The sequence below is a fragment of the Bos mutus genome, chromosome 10 (genome assembly GCF_027580195.1).
Source record: "Bos mutus isolate GX-2022 chromosome 10, NWIPB_WYAK_1.1, whole genome shotgun sequence".
Taxonomy (NCBI): domain Eukaryota; kingdom Metazoa; phylum Chordata; class Mammalia; order Artiodactyla; family Bovidae; genus Bos; species Bos mutus.
In genome coordinates, this window is record NC_091626.1 from 35,248,102 (window position 1) to 35,270,739 (window position 22,638).

Here is a 22,638-nt window from a genome sequence, read left to right on the forward strand (position 1 = left end):
AGCAATATCTCTATTGATTGTTCCACCATGCTCCTCCCCAGTGGAGCCTCCTCTAAAATCTCCTGGCTGATCTGATCACATGTTCCTGCCAGCCAGCACCATGCCTTGGACTTATTCCTGTGCTGGGCCCTGGGCCCCCGCACCGTACACATAGGCTGCATCTGCCCACAGCAGACGAGCTCATTCCAGTGTCTGTATCTTGTTCATCTTTACATCCCCAGCATCTGTGATGAGATCACAGGTCTGTACCCGGCAGGCATCGCTCATGTGATTTCTCATGTCATGTCTTATTTTTAATAAAAACTCTTTTGCCTTAGCTGCAAATTCAGCACAATTATCAAAAGATGAGAAGATGAGAGAGGGTGAAATAAGGACTAGTCAGCAGCTTGTAATGCCAGTCTGGTATATCTCAGACCATACCTCCATTTAAGCAATTGCTTTTTAAAGGAGAGCCTTGGGATTACAGCATCTCGGTTAATGGCAGAACCCGTAGAGCAGGCCATGAAAGGGAAACAGGCATAGTGATAAGCCAATATCACATTAGAAACTGTCCAATAAATTCTTGAGGCTTCTAGTATAAAAGAAAATCAGTGTCGAAATAAAATACACCTGCTGAGTATACATGGGTGCCACGCAGGGGTGGGGAGAATGACAGGAATCTTGCTGCCATGACAACAGGAACATGGAGATGTGCCTTCATAGAACACTCTACACCTTCCTACACACTCTATCATCTGACCTTCAAAATAACCCTGTGAGATAGATCAGATGTACATTGAGGCTCAACCAAGATTTCTTTCTTTTTTAACTTCACTTTCAGAGTATAGTTGATTTACAATGTTGTGTTAGTTTCTGCTGCACAGCAAAGTGATTCAGTTATACATGTATCTATTCTTTTTTCAGGTTCTTTTCATATACAGGTTATTACAGAATATTGAGTAGAGTGCCCTATGCTATAGGTCCTTGTTATCTATTTTGAATATAGTAGTGTGTATATGTTAATCCCAACCTCCTAATTTATCCTCCCCACACCTTTGCTTTCCCCTTTGGTAACTATGAATTTATATTCTGAATCTGTGATTCTGTTTCTGTTTTGTAAATCAGGTCATTTGTAGCATTTTTCAGATTTCACATATAAATGATATCATATGATATTTGTCTTTCTCTGCCTGACTTACTTCACTTAGTGTGACAATCTCTAGGCCCATCCATGTTGCTGCAAATGGCATCATTTCATTCTTTCATCAACCAACATTTCTTGAGTCTTGACAATCCCTCTGGGATCCCAGGCCAACGCCCCCTTCAGAGCCTGAGCCACACCAGGCAAGCCTGACCTCACCCTGCTTCTTTATGTAAAGCCCTCCAGCACCCCAGGTGGGAACTAGAGCTCCAAATGTTCTACCTGGTAGCCAGAGATGATCTAGGGTGGCTGGCAGGAGAGAGGCCAAACCAGGGACATTCTCACAGAGCCAGGTCCATGTGCTGCCACAGCTGAGGCAGGAGCGTGGGGGCTGGGGAGCTCCAATCCTTCCTTGCGTAACACGCACAGAGACACCCGTCACATTCTCTGCATCTGACAAGGAAGCTGTGCCCTAAGGCGGCAGCAACGTGCCAGCTCAAGTTGAGCCCCAGCCTAGGAGCTAAACTGACAAGATAAGGCTCCCACAGACAGGGAGATCAGCTCTGAGCTTCTAAAATACAGCCCACACAGTGATGCTACAGATCCTGAAACTTGAACATTAAAAATCTCCTTCTCATGGGTAAAACAGCCCTTTTAACACCGTTTAAAAATAAAAAGCACACCTAAGAGGGGTAGAATGCTAAGATATCGATCACTATCACTGTGGTATGAATTAGCCCATGAATTCCCTGTCTTCCTTATTAGCAAGAGTTCCTGGAGAGAGGAGATCACTGAGCATCTTTCTGGAGTAAGAGACATTTGAAGACAGAGAACAGGAAGGACTAACTTAAAGGGTCGGTGGAATTACCCAAGGTGAACTTGGCCTGCCTCGCTATTTTACCCAGGGTCACCTCTGAAAGGAATATTATTGCAATGGCCTAGTAAGAACTCACCCTGAGTAACACTTGACATTCCTTTATCACTATAACTAATAAATTAATACTATGAGAATATTGAGGACTATTCCAGCACCATTGTTCTCATGTTTCTAGTGTACAATTAAGGAAGATAGAAATGTAATAAAATTTATTCTTAGAGAGCCAACATAACTCTAAAAAGAGATGTCATGTAACAACAACAGCACCATCAGACCTGGTCTAATCCACATGGCCTTACTCCTCTGGTCCCTTGCAACTTACTGCAGCATATTCAGGTAGTTCAGCATATTCAGAATCCTAGCCACTCCTCCTTCATGCCCGACACTCCCTGCTGGGTTTGTCTAAACCATGGTTGTACCCACCTTCCATGTGCTGTAAGAATGTTCTATCAGCAGTGTTCTGTAATATTACATTATATTTTATTTGACTGAGTTATGAGCAGATTCATTTTTTCTAGCGAATCCTGTTTGTTCAAAATGCCAAGCAAAACCAAAAGACTTGTGAGCAGGCAGAAGATGCCTAAACTATAATTTGGACAGTTTTTTCATGTTCAAGTAACCCAAGTTTCTGTTAATTTCAATATCAGAGCAAAAAGATAAGATGCAACAATTGAGACAAGTTGAAAAATATTAACCTTAAGATAATTTGCCCACATGAAGGAGAAGGGTTGCATGGGATAAGAGAAAATCATTTCTCAAAGGTGTCACCAATTCGCAAAATGCCAACACCAAACAGACAAACCATAAAGCCACACCTCTACAGAACTTTGCAAGGATTTTAGTAATGGTAGAATAGCTTGCAAAGGACTCACCCTGCCAACAAAAACAATATTTAGAGATATATTCTAAAACAATTAATTGGAAACACTGGAAAGCCACTAGAAAAGGGACAGAAATTACAAGGAATTTTATATGCAAATTAATACCACAAGTTATCATTCCATAGCCACCAGCATGTCCAAAATTAAAGAGAATTACCACATCAAATGTTGGTGAGGACATGGAGTAATTAGAACTCTCACACGTTGCTGGTGGGAATATAAGAATACAACCACTTTGGAAAATCACGTGAGTTTCTTATAAAGTTAAACATGTATCTACTGTGTTATTCAGCAATTCCATTGCTAAGCATTTACCCAAGAGGAATCAAGGTGTAATTTACAGACAAGAATATTGATGGAAGCATTCTTCATAATAACCCCAAACAGGGAAAACTCCAAAATGTCCATCAGGACAAGAATGAGCAAACAAAATTGTGCTACATTTATAGAATGGAATATTCAGCAATAAAAAAGAGTAGAATACTAATATACACAATGACATGAATAGATCTCACAGAAATTATGCTGAGCAAAATAAAGCAGACACAGGAGAGAACATGTTATATAGTTCCATTTATATGAACTTCCAGAATAGACAAGACAAAACTACAGTGAAAAAACAAAACAAAATATTGCATTTACTATCTCTGGCAGCAGGGGATTAACTAGGAAAGGACACAGGGAACTTTCAGAAGGATGGAAATGTTATGTCTTAGATTGGAGTGCTAGTTACATGGTTGTACGCATTTTTAAAATAAAATTCTTCACTTCTGATCTATTCAATTCACTGTATATAAACTTTACCTCAATTAAAAATAAAGGAAAGAGGGAGGTGAGGGTAGTGTCAGGGGAAGAGGAAAAGAATCACTTGAAGGACAGGATGAAATAAAGATTATAAGAAAGAGAATATGATCTTTCAATTTTTAATACATTAAGAGGCAAACTAAAGGTTTGGCCCAAAGCCAAAAATTTAAGTACAATTTAATAGACATGAACCAAAAGAGGCAAGAACTTCTTGAACTAAGAAGATGATGAATTAAAAAACAAAACAGAAGATTGCCAGAATTAGCAAATATATTTGCTCTGGCAACCAAAACCAATAGACCATTAGGCAATAAAATACCAACCAGCCTAATTTAAACAGTTAATTTTTTAAAGTATCTTTTATAAAATATTCTTTTTATAATTTCTATGATAGAAATTCCTATTGAGTATAAACTCAATAGTACACAAATACCAGAAACCATTCCAAATTCATTCTTACCTTCAGTGAAACTCCCTGTTAGGGTTATTACAACAAACACTTTCCCTTCTGGCTCCAGATCCACCTAGAAAGAGAGGGAAAAATATGTTATATTCTAATTTTGAAGTATTCTTTTGGTGGATCTCAAAAAATTCTTTACAGAGGCCTCAACGCGCAAATCACAGCCACAGATCAGATCTAAGTCTTTCACTGAACAGTAGATGGGCAAGAAACAAGTAACAGTGAAAGAAGCTGTGAAGGATGAAAACCAGATCTGAATGAAACTATCCTTGCAATGTTTCCCCTCTCTTGAAATTTTTCCTCTTCCATTGTGGCTCTTTGAGATATTGATAAGCATTCATACACAAGGTCACCGTTTCTGAAACATCCCTAACTGATGTACAGCGTTTGTAAGAACAATATTTTGCTAAACCACATGGCAAGTATATAAAGTAGAGAAATAATGGCAACACAAAAGGCTATGAACCCATGTGGTATGGTCAGCTGCACACCTGTAGTTTGGGGAAGTAAAGAGCTTGACTTAAAGAGTGCTGTCCCTGTCTATACCATTTCCACCTGAGTGCAATTCATCTTCAGGAAGCACCAGGAGAGGCAGGACATGTGCTGTGCATTCCCTACTCTCAACTGTTCACAGGAACATCAAGGTTCCTTTCTGTTCTCACCTATGAGCTGAGAAAACAAGATGGACATCCTGCCAATGAGGCAGCTGGATGTCTTCTCACTAGATCCCATCCTCTGAAAACATGCCCGTCTCTGACCACATGGGCCCAGGTAGGCAGGCTCTGCCCTCTTCATGCCAACTTTGAACTACCCATGAACACCTCTAAGCCATGGATTCTGATACATAAATTTACAATATTTTAATTGTAATTAAATAAATAAATTTACAATTGTCCTTAAATGTTTGTTGGCCAAGCCCAAATGAACTTCTTGGCTAACCCAATAAAGACCTCATCAAGTTTAGCCCATGACTTCAGTTCTGCCTCTGACCTGAAGACAGAAAGGTCTGGAGAAGTTGAGTATAGACATGGATGGTATTTTGAGTAGAATATTAAATTTAAATGAGCTGAAAATCATATGGTACAGTGTTCAAACTAGACCAGAACGTGGACTCCAGTCTGACCGGCACAGTGGCTCTGGGCAAGGTCTTAACCATCCCCTGTTTCACTGCTCACATCTCCAAGTCCATGATATCATTACTCAGCATTTCTGACATTGCTCCCATAAGACAACCTCAAAGAACTTTGACAGTACTATTTACTGCTTGTACTATACCAACAGGTGACCCATACTGAATGGAAAAAAATGCATTGACCATACACTAGCTCACTGCCACCTGTCTTTAAACACTACACCCTGTTTTTACTTGTACAAAAGTAGTGTTTGGTACTGACTCAGAAAGCTTCATCTACATAAGAGCTGATTCTTATAAACTCTGCCTTTCTCTGCCTTCAGTCTACTACTATCAACGTGGTTACCGCACTGTAACTCACCCCAGTGTTCAAACCAGCTTCTTGCATCACGACTACGGCTAACTTAACAATACCCCCTTAACTACCTTAACACCACTTGTGAACCCTTATAGAACAGCTCTGAAAATAGAACTCTCTGGAGAGATGACTAAACAGGATGTCAGTCTCTAATTGTCTCCACTCTCTGCCTTGACTTGTTTCAAATCAAAAATATTTTTAAAAGCCACTCCCTCATCTTCAATATAAAATCCTGTCAGAGCTACACACATGCACACACTGACCTCACATCATCAACTGCTGCTGGCACAGAAGGAGCTGCTGCCAGCCCCAGACAGACAGACTGCCAGGCCACCTCTGTGACCCAACACGTGAACTCCCTCCAACACTGCCTGATGGCCTACAAAGAAGGTCCCTCCACCACACGGGTCAGGAGCTGCTCTGACAGAAAGCAGGAGACTCCAGCAAAGAGAACCAGGTGCTCTCACAGTGTAACAGGTTTGATCCTCAATTTTGACCCAAGCCACCATTGTGGTGGAAAAGCCAGACTCAAATACCATCTATAAACCGAGTTCATCTAAGACCTCTGACCTTAGAACAAGATTTTACCAACTGCAGGGGAGAGGCGGGGATGTTTTGGGAGAATGGCATTGAAACATGTATAATATCATATAAGAAATGAATCGTCAGTCCAGGTTTGATGCAGGATACAGGATGCTTGGGGCTGGTGCACTGGGATGACCCAGAGGGATGGTACAGGGAGGGAGGTGGGAGGGGGGTTCAGGATGGGGAGCACGTGTACACCCGTGGTGGATTCATGTTGATGTATGGCAAAACCAATACAATATTGTAAAGTAATTAGCCTCCAATTAAAATAAATTTAAATTAAAAAATAATAATAAATGAGACATGAAATCATGTGATGAGTTTCATACAACAGAGATTTTTAAATGGAACATAAAACATGAACAAGCCAAATATGAAGGAAAAGTACTATGTCATGAAAATTGTTTGCAGTTCTGTATGCATAATAAGGGCATACTGGGCTTTACGGTAAAAATGTATTCCTTACCGTGTTACAGAGAAACAGTTTGACACTGTGGCCTTAAAGGTTAACTGCTCCATCTACACAGTGCAATGGCTTGGCATCTATTCATGGGGGCTGTTCAGACACTTTCAGTGACAGCCAACTGATACCACTGCAGCTGACCTCTTTCATTCCTGTCCCCCAGGGTAATCGTTCTCTGTAACCAATAGCTTCCATGGGTGGAAATGCAGTGGCCAATAGCTCCCATTCACCAACCCTAGTTTTGGGCCCTATAGCTGTAGCACATATTTTAGCTCTAGGTAGAATATCCATGCCAGCTTCTGGCAACAGCCCTTCAGCTTTGAGAACCACCCTGCCCTCACATTAGTCCATGGCTCAGCTGCGATTCTATCCCTGCTTCAGAGTGGACATGAGAACCAAGTTTGCCAAGCAGAGCACTGAATTCCCTCAGTCACGATGACCGGCCTGAAACCGACATATGCCCTATATCACCATCTGAGTACTTGCTACTCCCTACCCTTAGTCACTGGTGCAGCTTTGGGCAACAAAATGCAAATAGGTTCAATCAGGAATCCTGGATCTATAGGGAGTGATACAATCTCACTCCAGCTGAACTTCAATCTGGAAGGACAGAAACGGGAATGTCTGGCACCATTTTGTGACATTGGGCTGCAGAATGAAGCCAATAAAGAAGAGAGAGCTGAGAAAGAAACAGACCAGGTCTTGATGTCATTAAAAGCCTCAGATCAAGCGCTGCTTGATTCTTCTGGACTTCTCAGTTATTTGAGCCCCTACATTCTTTTTCCTTTAGCCAGTTTGAGTAAGGTTTTTTGTTTGTTTGTTTTGTTTTAATCACTTGCACCCAAAAAGGCTTATCCAAATTGGCAGCCTAAGAGGATAAGTCATATTTTTAATAAAGTCAATGACCACCTCCCCTGTACACCATCTAACACCCATGCCACCCCCTACAATCTGTTTCCCTGTCTCTTCCCAGCACTGAAACAGCTCCTGTAACCCATGTGCGCACCTGATGGTCAGATCCAAAAATGTGTCTGTCTTTTCCTCGGCTGACTTCTCTGCAGTATCTGATGCTCTGGACAGCTTCCTCTTTCATGAATCTCTCTATAAACCCTGCTGCTCCTAAGTCCTCTTTTCCTGCCATTGGAATATTCAGATTCATGATTTCAAAACCCACCTGAGAATCTTTTGGAGTAAGAGAAAACACAAACACATCAGAACCTCCAAAAGGGTATGGTCACTTACCTAAGTCTCAAGCACAGACTTTACTTCCAAACCTATCTACGCACCTTTTCTGAAAGTCTCCATCTCTACGTCTCATGAGACAAGTCCCTTTAATTCAACATGTCCAGAGTAAAAGTCTTATCTTGTACCCACTAACTGACTCCCCCCATTCCTGATTCCACATTTTCCCAGCAGCCCACACTCCTCACCATGTGCATGTAATCCTACCACATAACTCCAAGTCCACTTTCTGAGAATCTTCTCAGCCCACCCACCCCTTCCTCTTCATCCTCCCCCTCTGCCTCACCTAGCCTCTTGCAGAAGCGGCCTCCTAGCTGGTTTCTGTCTCCAGACTCATTGTGCTCCAACTGTTACCACTGACATTTCAAAAGTGAACATCTGACTTTCTAACTTAAAATCCTTCTATGCATCCTCTCCCTTCTATGATAACAGCCAAACTCCTCAGCAGGGCACACAGCCCTGCATGCTGTGTCCTCACCATCCCAAACACGTACCACCCATATCTCAGCCTCTTTCAATTATCTGTAGACTCTGCGGGGAGGCATGTTATTTCATTTATAAGCTGAGAGATCAGCAAAATGGATTCTGGGTCAGACAGCATAATGGAGAATGTGGTCAAAATGGTAGAAAATACCCATTACCTGTCTGAAGCTTACTGCCTAGTGATTTGGGGCATGCGGCCTTTTTATCTAGAAAATCCTTCTCTTTGTGAACTGTCAAACTCCTATTGGTCCATCAAGAGTCAACTCAAAACTCACTTTTTACAGGAAGACATTCTGAGACCACTTTTGTTTTAGTTATTTATTTTTATTATTACTTTTTAAAGATGGTTTTATTACTTTGCCAGGCAAAGAGGGGCGCATCAGGCTTTTTTTATAAGGGAGGGAGTGTGATTTATTTATGGCTGTGCTGAGTCTTCTTTGCTGCTCACAGGCTTCTCATTGAGGTAGCTTTTCATTACAGAGCGTGGGCTCTAGAGCACGTAGGCTCAGTAGCTGTGGCGCAAAGGCTTAGCTGCTCTGCGGCATGTGGGATCTTCCCGGACCAGGGATAGAACCTGTGTTCCCTGCATTGTAAGGCAGATTCTTAACCACTAGACCACCACAGAAGTCTCAAGACCTCTTTTAGACAAGTGGCCAACTCCACACCATTACAGAGACCATTGTTGGAACCCACTTATTGTTATAGTCATTATGCCCTGGTCACTTAGGACACTGCCTTGCACATAAGAGGACTGAAATGGTTTTGTGAGTGAGTAAATTAACAAACCAACAGGGATATTCCAAATAGTTTCACACAGGACATGGTTTTCTCCTCCTTTACCATTCTGATAAGTTTCCTCCAGATAAGCTCCAATTTCTCCACACCGCCATGAAAGAGTGAACATCAGCCCACAGGTGCAACCAAACCTTAACAGTCTAAAGCAAGGTCATCACAACCTTGATGTCAACACTGACAGTGCCCTTTAGTGATGCAGCTGCAGACGTCACGAACACTTTAGAGAAGATCCAGTGACCCAACCTGAGTTTGTCACCCACTAAAACCTTTGCATCTCCTCTACCTGCTGTAAGGCTCTGCTTCCCACATCCTAAACAGTGATTAGGCCCCAAATCCTAAGCTTTGTATTTTTCTACAGAATTTCAGCTCACTTCTATGGGTCCCAAGGCTCACTGAATCCCAAATCCAGTCATTCAGTCACTCGGCTCGTCAGCTTCATGGCCTTCCAAATCAGGGCCTGGGTTACCTTGTCATCATCTATGGCACTTACAGAATGTCCACTATAACAGGGCTGAGGTCAGAGTGCCCAGGAGGTCCCACTTACAAAGTCAGACCTTGAGCATTCTTTCTGTAACAGTCATTCAGGGAGAAGAGAATAAACTAAGCCCTCTTGCCTATAGACCACTTCTATTAGTGAGGAGGGCAACTCCTGAGTCCTTATTGAAATTCAGAAAGCAATGGCCTTCAAAATATGGCATTCTTACGAACCCATATAGGATGTTCCTATATGCAATACTGAACTTCAACTCACACACTGTAGCTTATACAAAAATTAACTCTAAATGGATTACAGACCTAAATATGTAGCCTAAAACTTTAATACTTCAAGAAAAATACATCAGAGAAAATCTTTGGGACCTTGGGTTAGGCAAATATTTCTTAGATATAAGACCAAAGTGCAACCCATTAAAAAACAAAATGATAAACTGGACTTCATTTAAATGAAAAGGTCTGCTCTTCGAAAGATACTTTCAAGAGAATGAAAGACAAGCTACAGATCAGGAGAAAATATATGTAACTTTTTTCTCATAAAATAACTCACTTAACTCTGTTTTAAAACAAACAAAAAAAAAACACTCAATTTTTTAAAAATGAGCTTCATTACTTAATTTCACCAAAGAAGACATATATAAAGATGGCAAATAGGTACATAAAGACAAGATCAACATACTTAGTCATTAGAGAAATGCAAATTAAAACCAAAATGCAAAAACAATGCCTACCTATTAGGAGGTTTAACATTAAAAAGTCTGAAGATACTAAATGAAAGAATGTGGAACAACTGGCATTCTCATATGCTGTTAATAGGATTGTAAAATGGTACCATCACTTTGGAAACAGTTTGATATTTTCTTAAAAGGTACACATACATTTCCCATTTGATCCAGTCACTTGACTTATATTTAGGGAAGAATAATGCAAGCATATGTTCAAAGATATGTATGCAAATGTTCACAAGGGCTTTTTAAAAAATACAATATAGCCATACAATGGAATGTGTATTAGTCGCTCAGTTGTGTCTGACTCTTTGCAACCCCATGGATTACAGCCAGGTTCCTCTGTCCATGGAATTCTGTAGGCAAAAATACTGGAGTGGGTAGCCATTCTCTTCTCCAGGGGATCCTCCCGACCCAGGAATCGAACCTGGGTCTCCAGCATTGCATGCAGATTCTCTTAGTAGCCCCCTAGGAAGCCCTAGTATTCAAGAATAAAAAGAATAATCTATTGATGTATGTAGCAAAAAGTAAGAATAGTAAATAAAAGAAGCAAACACAAAAGAGAATATTCTGCCTAGAAAAAGCAAGACAACATACAGTTTTACATGGCTATAAACATATAGCTTCTATATTGGCAGAAAACATATCTGTGGTTGCCTGGGGATGGGTAAGAGAAATAGGACAAGTGGTAGAAAGGGATTAAAAAGGGGCAGGAGAGCATCAAGGCTATTAAATGGGGAAAGAATACTCTTTTTAACAAATGGTGCTGTGACAACTGTATTCCACATGCAAAAGAATAAAAGCGAACCCCTACCTCACACCATATGTAAATATGAAATCAAAACGGATCACAGACCTAAAACTAAGAGTTATAGCTATAAAACTCTTAGAAGAAAACAGGAATAAATTTTCCTGACTTTGGGTTAGGCAATGGTTTTTTAGGTATGACAGCAAAATTACAAGTGACAAGAAAATGATAAATTGGACTGCACCAAAATTTAAAACATCTATGGTATGAAAACAAACGAAACAAGTGCCTACATCTCACTGCCCAAATGCTCTTCCCAAAGTGCCACTCTCATCAACTTTCCTCCATCCAAGCCTCCAGAGGCTTCCCAGTGCCTCCAGAAGAAAACTCATTCCGCTTCACCTGGCTTTCCAGGGCACCGTGAGCTCCCTTCTGTATCCCCACTAATTAACCCAAACCTCTTCTTCAAATTTCCATTATTTAAACCTGCTCTGCTAGTCAGGTCTGTTTCCTCACTGTGGTATAGCCACACCTGTGCTTGTGCTGCTGTCTCTGCTTAGAAAGCCATTCTCTCTTCATCTATCCACTTATCCCAACCTTGGCTGGATGACTTCTAGGGTCAGGATCATTGCCAGGTGCTCAGGATTTCCCAGAGAAGTTCCCTGGGGCTGAGGGTGAAAGGAGCAGCTGAGTGTACCTGGCAAAGATGATTCAGCTACAGAAGTTGAAGGAAGAAACTTTTGCCAGGAAGATCCTGACATGCGCATCGATCCCTCCAGTCTCAAAATTCCTTTCTCGATTATTATCTTAGTATTTACCAAAGCCCTTGAACAATTAGATAAAATTTCACAGACTTACATCTCATCACTTGCAGTTATGTCTGTAAGTTCCATTCCCAAGGGAGCTGACAATTTTGTTTTTTTTTAATTCTCCAAAGGACCTAGCAGAGTTCCTTGAACCAAGTAAGCACTCAACAAATAGCTGCTGATTTGGTCTAGTGAGCCAAATTGGGAGGTCATCTGACCATCTCAATTTCATCACCTATAAAATAGGAATGACAGTATTTTGCCCTACAATAAATACTCTGTGACAGTACTTCATAAAATATAAAAGCACTTCAAGATGGCCCCAAGGCAAACCAGTAGCATATGGACTACACAGGCCCACTGCTTAGGGATCATATTCGGATTGCTGGACGTGCCACCATACTGCCAGACCCTCTCTCCCCTCCCCCACCACACATCTTGAGCCAGTGTTTCTTTTGGCATCATTTTGCAGAAGTTGAGCAAATCACCTACATCCCGAATCTGGTCTTCTTGCCATGAAACAAGATAATTGTATAACAACCTTTCACGCTGTAATGTTCCATGATTCTAAACAGGCTTGGATAAAAGCCTGCATACAGGACTCAACGGAAACACTCATTTAATTAACTGGTAATAATTTACAACCATTTCCCTTCACAGAAGGCATTAGAATTGATCACAGGCAGGAAACTTCTGGCTACTTGATATTCATCTGAGCATGGGATAAGCAAAAGGCTGTAGCATATTAAAAAAAAAAAAACACCAACCCTTTATTGGGCAGAGGTAGAAGGTTCACCTAAACTCTATGGTGAGTTGACATCTTCAGCCAGACATCTGTGATACACCTAGATTCTTGGCTAGGTAAGTCCTTTCTATAACTTTTCTAGGTCTTACTCTAGGGATAAGTAACCAAAGAACCTCAAAACATGATAAAGCATTTCACAATTCTCTTCCGGCTACAACCATCAGACTTAAAAATGAGAGCTCAAATTCTTGGAAAGAAAAAAATTCTTTACAGAATTGTACGAATAATCAATAAGGAGGCATGCAGCTGTGTTTGTTAGCAACAGAAATAGCAGTTACTGTGTCATGAACTCACCAGTGTGCAGGGGCCCTGCCAGGTACCTGACCTACACTATTTCTCAGCTTCCCCTTACCCTCCCACGAGGTAAGTAATTCCACCGCCAGTGTACAGACAGGAAAATGGAGGCTCAGTGAGGTTATGGAATTGTCCAGGGTCACCCAGAGTGATGGCCAAGCCAAGATCCAAACTCAGGGAGGCTCCCGCCCCAGCTCCACACCAGCCTCCCTGGAGGCCGCTGTGCCTGCCTCTGCTTGTGGGTTGCCGCAGGTTTGCCTGATGCCTTCTGTTCACTGAACCAGCCTGTCTGGGCTTCGCGGCATGTTAGGTCAATCACATCACCCATCTCCCTGGGAACTCGGGCTGGACTTGTGCCCTCAGCACCCGAGGGCACTCCCTGCCAAATGCCAAGCTTCAATGTTCCAGCCTCCCTTCTTTGCTGCCAAGGCCAGTGGGAGTGGCACAGCCTGATGGTGTCGCCTGATGGCTCTTCACAGGGGCACGTGGCAGGAGCCATGAAGTGTGGCTAGTCTGTGCTGGGGCCGGCAAAATGCAGCGGGTGGCTCAGGTCCCATTAGTCAGCTGCCTGGAGGACCTGAGTCAGGGTCATGTGCTGCACACATTGCCTTGTCGTGGGAAGGAGTTTAAAGGAAAAGGGGGTAAAAAAGGCAAATCCTATGTCCCTGCTGACTTTCTAGTTTCACAATCAGACAAGGTTTGCAAGTTAAAAGCACATTAAAAAGCAAGCACCACAGATTAAAAATGAGAATGGATACAAGTATATGCATGGCTGAGTCCCTTTGCTGTTCACCTGAAACCATTACAACATGGTTAATCAGCTATATTCCAATACAAAATGTGCTTGGTGTTTAAAAAAAAAAAAAGAAATGGCATCAGGGGTTGATCCACCTGTCCAACTACAGAAAAAAAAAAAAGATGAGACGATAAGGTGAAACTTATCAAATCTGACTATAGTTTAAAGTGAAGGAAAATACCATCATTTGTCAGTGACTAAGTCCTCATCTTGCTAAGCCCGGACCCTCCGTATAGTTGAAGAGGATGGTAGGGAAAGAGCCCTTGGCTGTGACCACAGCTCCCGTGGCAGATCATCTGGCTTCCACACCTAGACACTAAAGGTGGACTAAGCTTTAAGCCCTTTTCATATCTGAGATTCTACAATTCCAAGCCAGAAACAGGTTTTGAACTCCATGGAGGAAGTAAAGACAACACAAGAGTCTGTCTCTCAAATGCATGTTTAAGCTTCATGATAATTCTTAATTACCAGTGTTGAGCCCCATCGCCAGCTCAACACACCCAATCACTATAAATTTAAAATTATTTCAATTCAGAGCCCATTACCCCTATGCCCTAGTGTAAAATGTGTATCTCCTGGCAAAACTGGAACTCTTTTGCATTAAAATTAGTTTTCCAAAGTCTCTCTGCTCAAAATGAAAAATCAGGAAAAAAATAATCCAGACTGGATCTCTCTTAGGACTAAAGCATTTTTAATGAGCTAAGGATAGAAATGGTCTCCTGTATAAGTGCTGTGTGTGTGTCTCAATCTTTGACTCCAGTGTCCAAGGAATTGAAAATGTCAATTAGATGATGGATGCCTTAAGGCTCTTCAAAACACTCCACTACAATTCCTCCCTCTTCACCTCCTAGGGCGTTCAATTCTGTGCTGGGAGGGCTACCTGACACCTCCTTTATGAATAAGGATGGCGGCTCTGAAAGGATCTGCCCAGCCAAGGAGATCCAGAGCTGCTGCTACTCCAGATGGACAGAAAAGGCTGGGCCGAGCTCTTCTGAGTCAAATGCCCACACTTGAAACCAGCAGAGGACTCTCAGAACAGCACCCTCCAGAACCAAGAAGGCACTTTCTTTCTCCTCCAATAAGGTATCTGCCCCAGCAAGAACCTCATGCCAGACCAGACCCTAAACTGAGAGAGGAACCACAGTAATTGTGCTCCCTACATCAAAGAACACCTCAAAAGTACACATTCGACATGATCTCCACCCCTCTCTTTTCTGTTTTGTAGACCCCTCTAGAAAGCTAATATATGCTATCCTTGCCAGGATGAGATAGTAAGTGAAGGGGACAGGTGACCTTTGCATGTAGCCAGAGGTGAGAAATGCCATCCATGCCCCCCTTCCTGCTCAGAGGCCTCCACAACCCCAAGGGGTGACCTGGGGTGAGCTGTCAGTCCCACAGTGAGCCTCCTCCTGAGGCCACTCTCCCACAAGAACTGAGAGATATTACGAGATGGAGATTCCAAGTTTTTGCCACAGAAGATCTCAGTTTTTTTTTAAGAAAAGGACATAAATAAAATCAGAACTATTCTACTTTATAATGGAGGAAGAAAGCCAAGCCAAAGCAAGAAGTCAAGACTACATATTTAGCACACTTAAGCATTCAGAACGTTTTATAGACCTGTGTACTTAATTTCTCACCACTCAGGCTCTTGGTCACCTTTAGATGACTGTGAATCTGAAGGAACATTAGAAAATGCAAGCCCAAGGTCTCTCCCAAGGGTTATACTGTGACACTTTGACTCCCTTTGGTCTTCCAGAGGGAAGGAGAGAGGAATGCTGTAAAGAGGTGACATATGTGCCCTACCTAGATACACAGGTAGCAATTTTCCAGATGGGCTAGGGAAGGAGAGCCAGGAAGTATGTGCAAATGCATGGCGACTATTAGGGTTGCACACGGAGGAATGCAGACTGTAAATGTGATGGGTCAGAAACAAGGCTGGAGAGGAAGAGCTATCAGTGGCTTCCTGGCACCCTGGAAAGTTCACCCTTATTCCAAGGAATGGGGAGCCACTAAGGGCCATCTGCATGTTTCTGCATGTTTCAGGATTATACAAACATGACAAAGCCCTACTGGTATTGGGTAATACAGGGAGAGAGGCTGGTGGTGGGAATGCATAGTTGAAGGCTATTCCAGTGGTCTTAGCAAAGGATGCAGGTGACCTGAGCTAAGCCAGCAACAGAGGGGCTGCAGGAGTGGAGCAGAAAAGGAAAGATAGGGGAGGGAGAAACAGCTAGACTCTGTAATCAGAGGTGGAGTCAAACGTGAAAGAGAAGTGGGCACAGAGAGAGTCTATGAGGCCAATGACAATCATGGTGCCATTAAATAAGATGGTCTCTAAAGAGATGAGCTGATCTAGAGGAAGGAGAGTTCAACGTATGACCATTACCATGTCGACTGAGCACCTACTGGGCACCCTGGTGGTTGTTCAGAAGCTAAGTCATGTCCAACTTTTGGCCACCCTTAACAGCTTCTTAAAGTTTAGATGGAGAAGTAGGAATACCACACAGATAGAAAATACAACCCAGCACACTCTCAATGGAACAGGTAAGGACAACATCAAAAGCACTACTGAGCTCAAGAAAAGGAGCTATCAGAGACTTCCCAGGTGTTAAGACTTCATCCTCCAGTGCAGGGGTTGTGGGTTTGATCCTTGGTCAGGGAGCTAAGAACCCACATGCCTCACAGTCGAAAAATCAAAACATAAACCAAACAACATTGCAGCAAATTTAATAAAGACTTTAAAAATGGCCCACATCAAAAAAAGAGTCTTTAAAAAAAAAGGAGCAATCAGATGACATGATATTATACAGAGAAAATCCTAGACACCATCAGAAAATTACCAGAGCTCATCAATGAATTTGGTAAAGTGGCAAAATACAAAATCAATATATAGAAGTCTATTTCATTTCTGTACACTAGCAATAAAATATCAGAATGAGAACTTAAGGAAACAATACCATTTACCATCACGTCAAAAAGAATAAAATATCTAGCAATAAACCTACATAAGGAAGCAAAACTATAAGATACTGATGAAAGTAATTGAAGACAAAACAAATGGATGAAAAGAGAGCAATATTGTTAAAATGACCATATTATCCAAGACAATCTACAGATTCAATGCAATGCCTATCAATGGTATTTTTCACAGAGCTATAACAAAAGCTTTAAAATTTGTATGGAAACATTACAGGCCCCAAATGGCCAAAACAATCTTACAAGAGAATAATAAATCCGGAGGAATCATACTGCTTGACTTCACACTATGCTCTAAAGCTACAGTCATCAAATCAGGATGGTACTGGCACAAAACAAGACACATAGATCAATTGAACAGGATAAAACACCCGGAAGTAAATCCATGCACTTATGGTCAGTAATTAATGACAAAGGCAAGAAAGAATACACAATGAAGAAAAGACAGTCTCTTCAAATGATGATGGGAAAACTGGACAGCTACATGTAGCAGAATGAAATTAGAACATTCTCTAACACAATACACACACAAAAAAACCTCAAAACGGATTAAAGACCTAAATGTAAGACCAGATACTCTAAAACTCCTAGAGGAAAACATACACAGAACACTCTCTGACATAAATCATGCAACGTTTTTTTTGGATCCATCTTCCAAAGTAATGGAAATAAAAGCAAAAATAAACAAATGGGACATAATTAAACTTAAAAGATTTTGCATAGCAAAGGAAACCATAAACAAAAAGAATCTACAGAATGGGAGAAAATATTTGCAAATAACACTACCATCAATGCTTAATTTCCAAAATACTCAAACAGCTTAGTATCAAAAAACCAACAACCCAACCAAAAAGAATGTAGAAGACCTAAATAGACATTTCTCCAAAGAAGACATACAGATGGCAACAGGTACATGAAAAGATGTTTAGCATCTTTTGCTAAATAATTAGCATCACTAATCATTGCATGCTCAGTTGCTTCAGTCACGTCCAACTCTTTGCAAATCTGTGGACTGTAGCCCACCAGGCTGCTCTGTCCATGGTATTCTCCAGGCAAGAATACTGGAGTGGGTTGCCATGCCCTCCTCTAGGGGATCATCCCAACACAGGGGTCGAACCTGTGTCTCCTGTGTCTCCTGCACTGCAGACAGATTCTTTACCATTGAGCCACCTGGAGAAATGCAAATCAAAATTATATAATGATGTATCACCTCGCACTGGTCAGAATGGTCATCATTAAAAAGTCTATAAATAATAAATGCTGGAGAGGGTGTGGAGAAAAGGGAAACCTCCTACACTCTTGGCAGGATTGTAAATTTGCACAGCCACTATGCAAGTTCCTTGCTTCCCTTGTGGCTCAGCTGGTAAAGAATCCACTTGCAATGTGGGAGACCTGGGTTTGATCCCTGGATTGCGAAGATCCCCTGGAGAAGGAAAAGGCTACCCACTTCAGTATTCTGGCCTGGGGAGTTCTATACAGTCCATGGGGTTATAAAGAGTTGGACACAGCTAAGCGACTTTCACTTTCACTTTTCATGGGTATTCCTTAAAAAAATAAAAACAGAGTTACCATATGGTCCAGCAATCCCATTTCTGGGTATATATCTGGGGAAAACTACAAATTGAAAAGATACATTCACTCCAATGTTCATAGCAGCATCATTAATGATAGCCAAGACATGGAAGCAACGTAAATGTTCATTGACGAATGGATGAAGAAAATGTGGTGTATACATACATAATGGAATATTATTCAGACAAAAAAAGAATGAAAGAATGAAATAACGTCATTTACAGCATTATTTACATGGATAGATCTAGAGATTATACTAAGTCAGACAGAGAAAGACAAATATTATATGATATCACTTAAATGTAGAATCTAAAAAAAAATGATACAAATGAACTTATTTATAAAACAGAAACTGACTCACAAACACAGAAAACAAACTTATGGTTACCAAAGAGGAAAGGTGGGGAGATAAATGAGGAGTTTGGGATTAGTATATGCATGCTACTGCTGCTGCTGCTAAGTTGCTTCAGTTGTGGCCGACTCTGTGCGACCCCAGCGATGGCAGCCCACCAGCCTCCCCCGTCCCTGGGATTCTCCAGGCAAGAACACTGGAGTTGGTTGCCATTTCCTTCTCCAATGCATGAAAGTGAAAAGTGAAAGTAAAGTCGCTCAATCATGTCCGACTCCTAGCGACCACATGGACTGCAGCCCACCAGGCTCCTCCATCCATGGGATTTGCCAGGCAAGAGTACTGGAGTGGGTTGCCATTGCCTTCTCCAATATGCATGCTACTATATATAAAATAGATAAAAAAACAAGGACCTACTGTATAGCACAAGAAACTATATTCAATATCTCTTAATAACCGATAATGGAAAATGATAAATATCCATATATATATATGGATAAATATACATATGTATTTATAATTGAATCACTTTTCTGTATACCTGAAACCAACACAACATTTTAAGTCAACTCTAGTTCAATTAAAAAGAGAGTGAGAGAGGCGCAATCACTGGGCTAGGACAGAGCTTCACCTGAGTTGAGGCCTGAAGACAAGCTTCAGTAAGTGGGAGAGGAGATCCTTGTGAGTCAGCAGCATATCATGAGCAGAGATAGAAACAGTATCAGAACATATACTAACCCAGGGTGGATGGGGAAGTGTTCATACAGAGGAATAAGAGAGAAGGTTAGAGGCAAAAACTGTAGAAACAGCTGCCTTTAGAGAATTTTAACCTTATTAGAGAAGAGTTACTAGAAGTTTTGATTATGTAAATTGATGGAGAATAATATGTAAAAGAGGTTATTTTGTCTACTAGACCAATGAATGGGGGAAGAATATGATCCAGAAATATGAAAGGTTTCTTAACGGTGGAGTCAGTAGAAATTAAAATCATACAAAGCAAACACAAGCAGTAGGAAGGTCAAAGGAATATTGAATTAGAGGCCTAGGTGACCTAGATCAAAGGTTAGCAGACTATGGCCTACAGGTCAATTTCAGCCCATTGCTTATTTTTCTAAATAAAGCTTTATTGAAACACAGTGACCTTCATTTTTGTTTACATATTATTTATGTCTGCTTTTTGTGCACATGCTCCCCCATCCTGAACCCTCCTCCCTCCCAACCTCCCCATACCATCCCCCTGGGCCTTCCCAGCGCACCAGCCCCAAGCATCCAGCATCGTGCACTGAACCTGGACTGGCATCTCGTTTCATACATGACATTTCACATGTTTCAAATCTTCCCACCCTCTCCCTCTCCCACAGAGTCCATAAGACTGTTCTATACATCAGTGTCTCTTTTGCTGTCTCGTACACAGGGTTATCGTTACCATCTTTCTAAATTCCATATACATGCGTTAGTATACTGTATTTATGTTTTTCCTTCTGGCTTACTTCACTCTGTATAATAGTCTCAGTTTCATCCACCTCATTAGAACTGATTCAAATGTATTCTTTTTAATGGCTGAGTAATACTCCATTGTGTATATGTACCACAGCTTTCTTATCCATTCATCTGCTGATGGACATCTAGGTTGCTTCCATGTCCTGGCTATTATAAACAGTGCTGCGATGAACATTGGGGTACACGTGTCTCTTTCCCTTCTGGTTTCCTCAGTGTGTATGCCCAGCAGTGGGATTGCTGGATCATAAGGCAGTTCTATTTCAGTTTTTAAGGAATCTCACACTGTTCTCCATAGTGGCTGTACTAATTTGCATTCCACCAACAGTGTAAGAGGGTTCCCTTTTCTCCACACCCTCTCCAGCATTTATTATTTGTAGACTTTTGGATGCAGCCATTCTGACTGGTGTGAAATGGTACCTCATAGTGGTTTTGATTTGCATTTCTCTGATAAAAGTGATGTTGAACATCTTTTCAAGTGTTTGTTAGCCATCTGTATGTCTTCTTTGGAGAAATGTCTATTTAGATCTTTGGCCCATTTTTGATTGGGTCATTTATTTTTCTGGAGTTGAGCTGTAGGAGTTGCTTGTATATTTTGAGATTAGTTGTTTGTCAGTTTGCTTCAAGGAGTTTTATAGTTTCTGGTCTTATGTTAAGATCTTTAATCCATTTTGAGTTTATTTTTGTATATGGTGTTAGAAAGTTAGAAGTTTAACTTTTTAAAAAAGAGCACAGGAAAGGAAGAAATAAGAAAGCAAATTCATTTTACAAGGCGGAAGAAAGAAAACCAGAGATGCCATCTGAGGATGGGGGGATTTGCCCAAGTGTGGTTTCATGGGAGGAAGCAGCCTCAGAAAAGAAGCCATAAGCTGCAGAGGTGAAGGAAGATAAGGCACTTTTAATGGGATGCCAGGCTTGGGAACCAGAAAGTAACAGTGGGGCTTCTCCCATGGTACCCACTCCTCCTAAGCAGTTCCGTTGGAAAGGCCCTCCTCATACTTACCTAAAGTCAATTTATACCACTGAATCTTCTACCTGAAAGTTTAATTCCCCTCTAAAATTTAACCTGCCAAGATAAGCAGGGTGGGGAAAAGGAGAGTGCACAGCACTGAAGCAAGAAGGAACATGTAGTTCAGTTATATATTTTAATTAAGCAGGAAGGTAAAGCTGGAAATTCAAGCTGTGCCTTGGATGCCAAGTTGAGATTTTAAATTTAAGAAAAATTAGACTAGCAATAGTAAAGGAGAACAGGCTGGGAGACAAGTTAGAGGCCTGGGGGAAGAGGACACAGTTAAGAGTTTGTTCCAGTGGTACAGGTCAGTGACGGAGGAGACAGGAAGGAAATAGTGCAGAAGGAGCTCAGTATGGCTTGGGGGCTAAGGGCTAGGGACGATGAAAAACCAAAAAGGGTTCCAGGATCTGAAACCTTGGAAGACTTATCCTGGAAGAAGTAAGACAGTTTAGAAGGTCACTTGGCTTTGTCGTTAAGTTGCTAAGTTGTGTTGGACTCTTTGCAACCCCATGGACTGCAGCATACAAGGCTTCCCTGTCCTTCACTATCTCCCAGAGTTTGCTCAAACTCATGTCCATTGAATCAGTTGGTTTAGGATGACTAATTTTTAAGTATACTGATTTTTTTGAGAAGACGTTGAGGTAGAAATGTTTGACAAAAAGACAGAAGGGGTCTGCAACTTAAAACAAAGGGCAAGACAGAGTGATAGGTGTCATCCATACACTAAGGATAACTGAGCCTCAAGACAGACCCCCGCCAAGGACAGAGGGTGAAGTTCATAAAGCAAAGTCAAGAGGCAAAGCTATGTTTAGAGAACAGGAGACAACAAAGCCAGCAAAAGAGAAAAAAGAGAGTACAGAAAGGTACTTCATCTATCTTGGGTACTCTGAGAAATTTCACACATTTTTTTCCATGTATCTTCACAACTGCCTTCTGACTAAGGGAAAGAATAGGACCATTGTCCCCACTGTACTGCAGAGACACCCAGGGTAAATCACTTTAAATTGGCAGGCTGAACTCGAGATGGATTTTAGGTCCTCAAATGCCATTCCCACCATCCTGTGGATGGAATCCTAATATACTTATGACTTTCAATAAACCCGATTAATATTTGCCCAAGAAGCTTTCCTAAAGTTCACCTGTCCTATTCTCTTATTAAATTAACTTTGCCAACTCTTAGAAACTACACAGCTTCAGCTGAAAGCCCCAACTAGGGCTTCAGCCAGGGGAGAGCCTGAGGGCAGACCAGTCTCTGAACATCATGTAGAGGTAAAACCAGAACTGCTCTCAGATGTAGCTGATTGGTAGGACTCTGGGTGGAATGTTAAGCCAAAGGCTGAGCTGAGGGCACTGTAGAACTTGGGAA

At 41.5% G+C, this 22,638-nt stretch overlaps 1 protein-coding gene across 1 annotated transcript in view; it reads right to left on the minus strand.

Annotated features, from left to right (window-relative positions):
* PRKCH (protein kinase C eta) overlaps positions 1–22,638 on the minus strand; it is a 233,861-nt gene that overhangs the window by 154,244 nt on the left and 56,979 nt on the right. Inside the window, exon 2 of the mRNA XM_005890692.3 lies at positions 4,143–4,206. Within this exon, the coding sequence (XP_005890754.1) occupies positions 4,143–4,206 (64 nt within the window). The remainder of the gene's footprint in view (positions 1–4,142; positions 4,207–22,638) is intronic.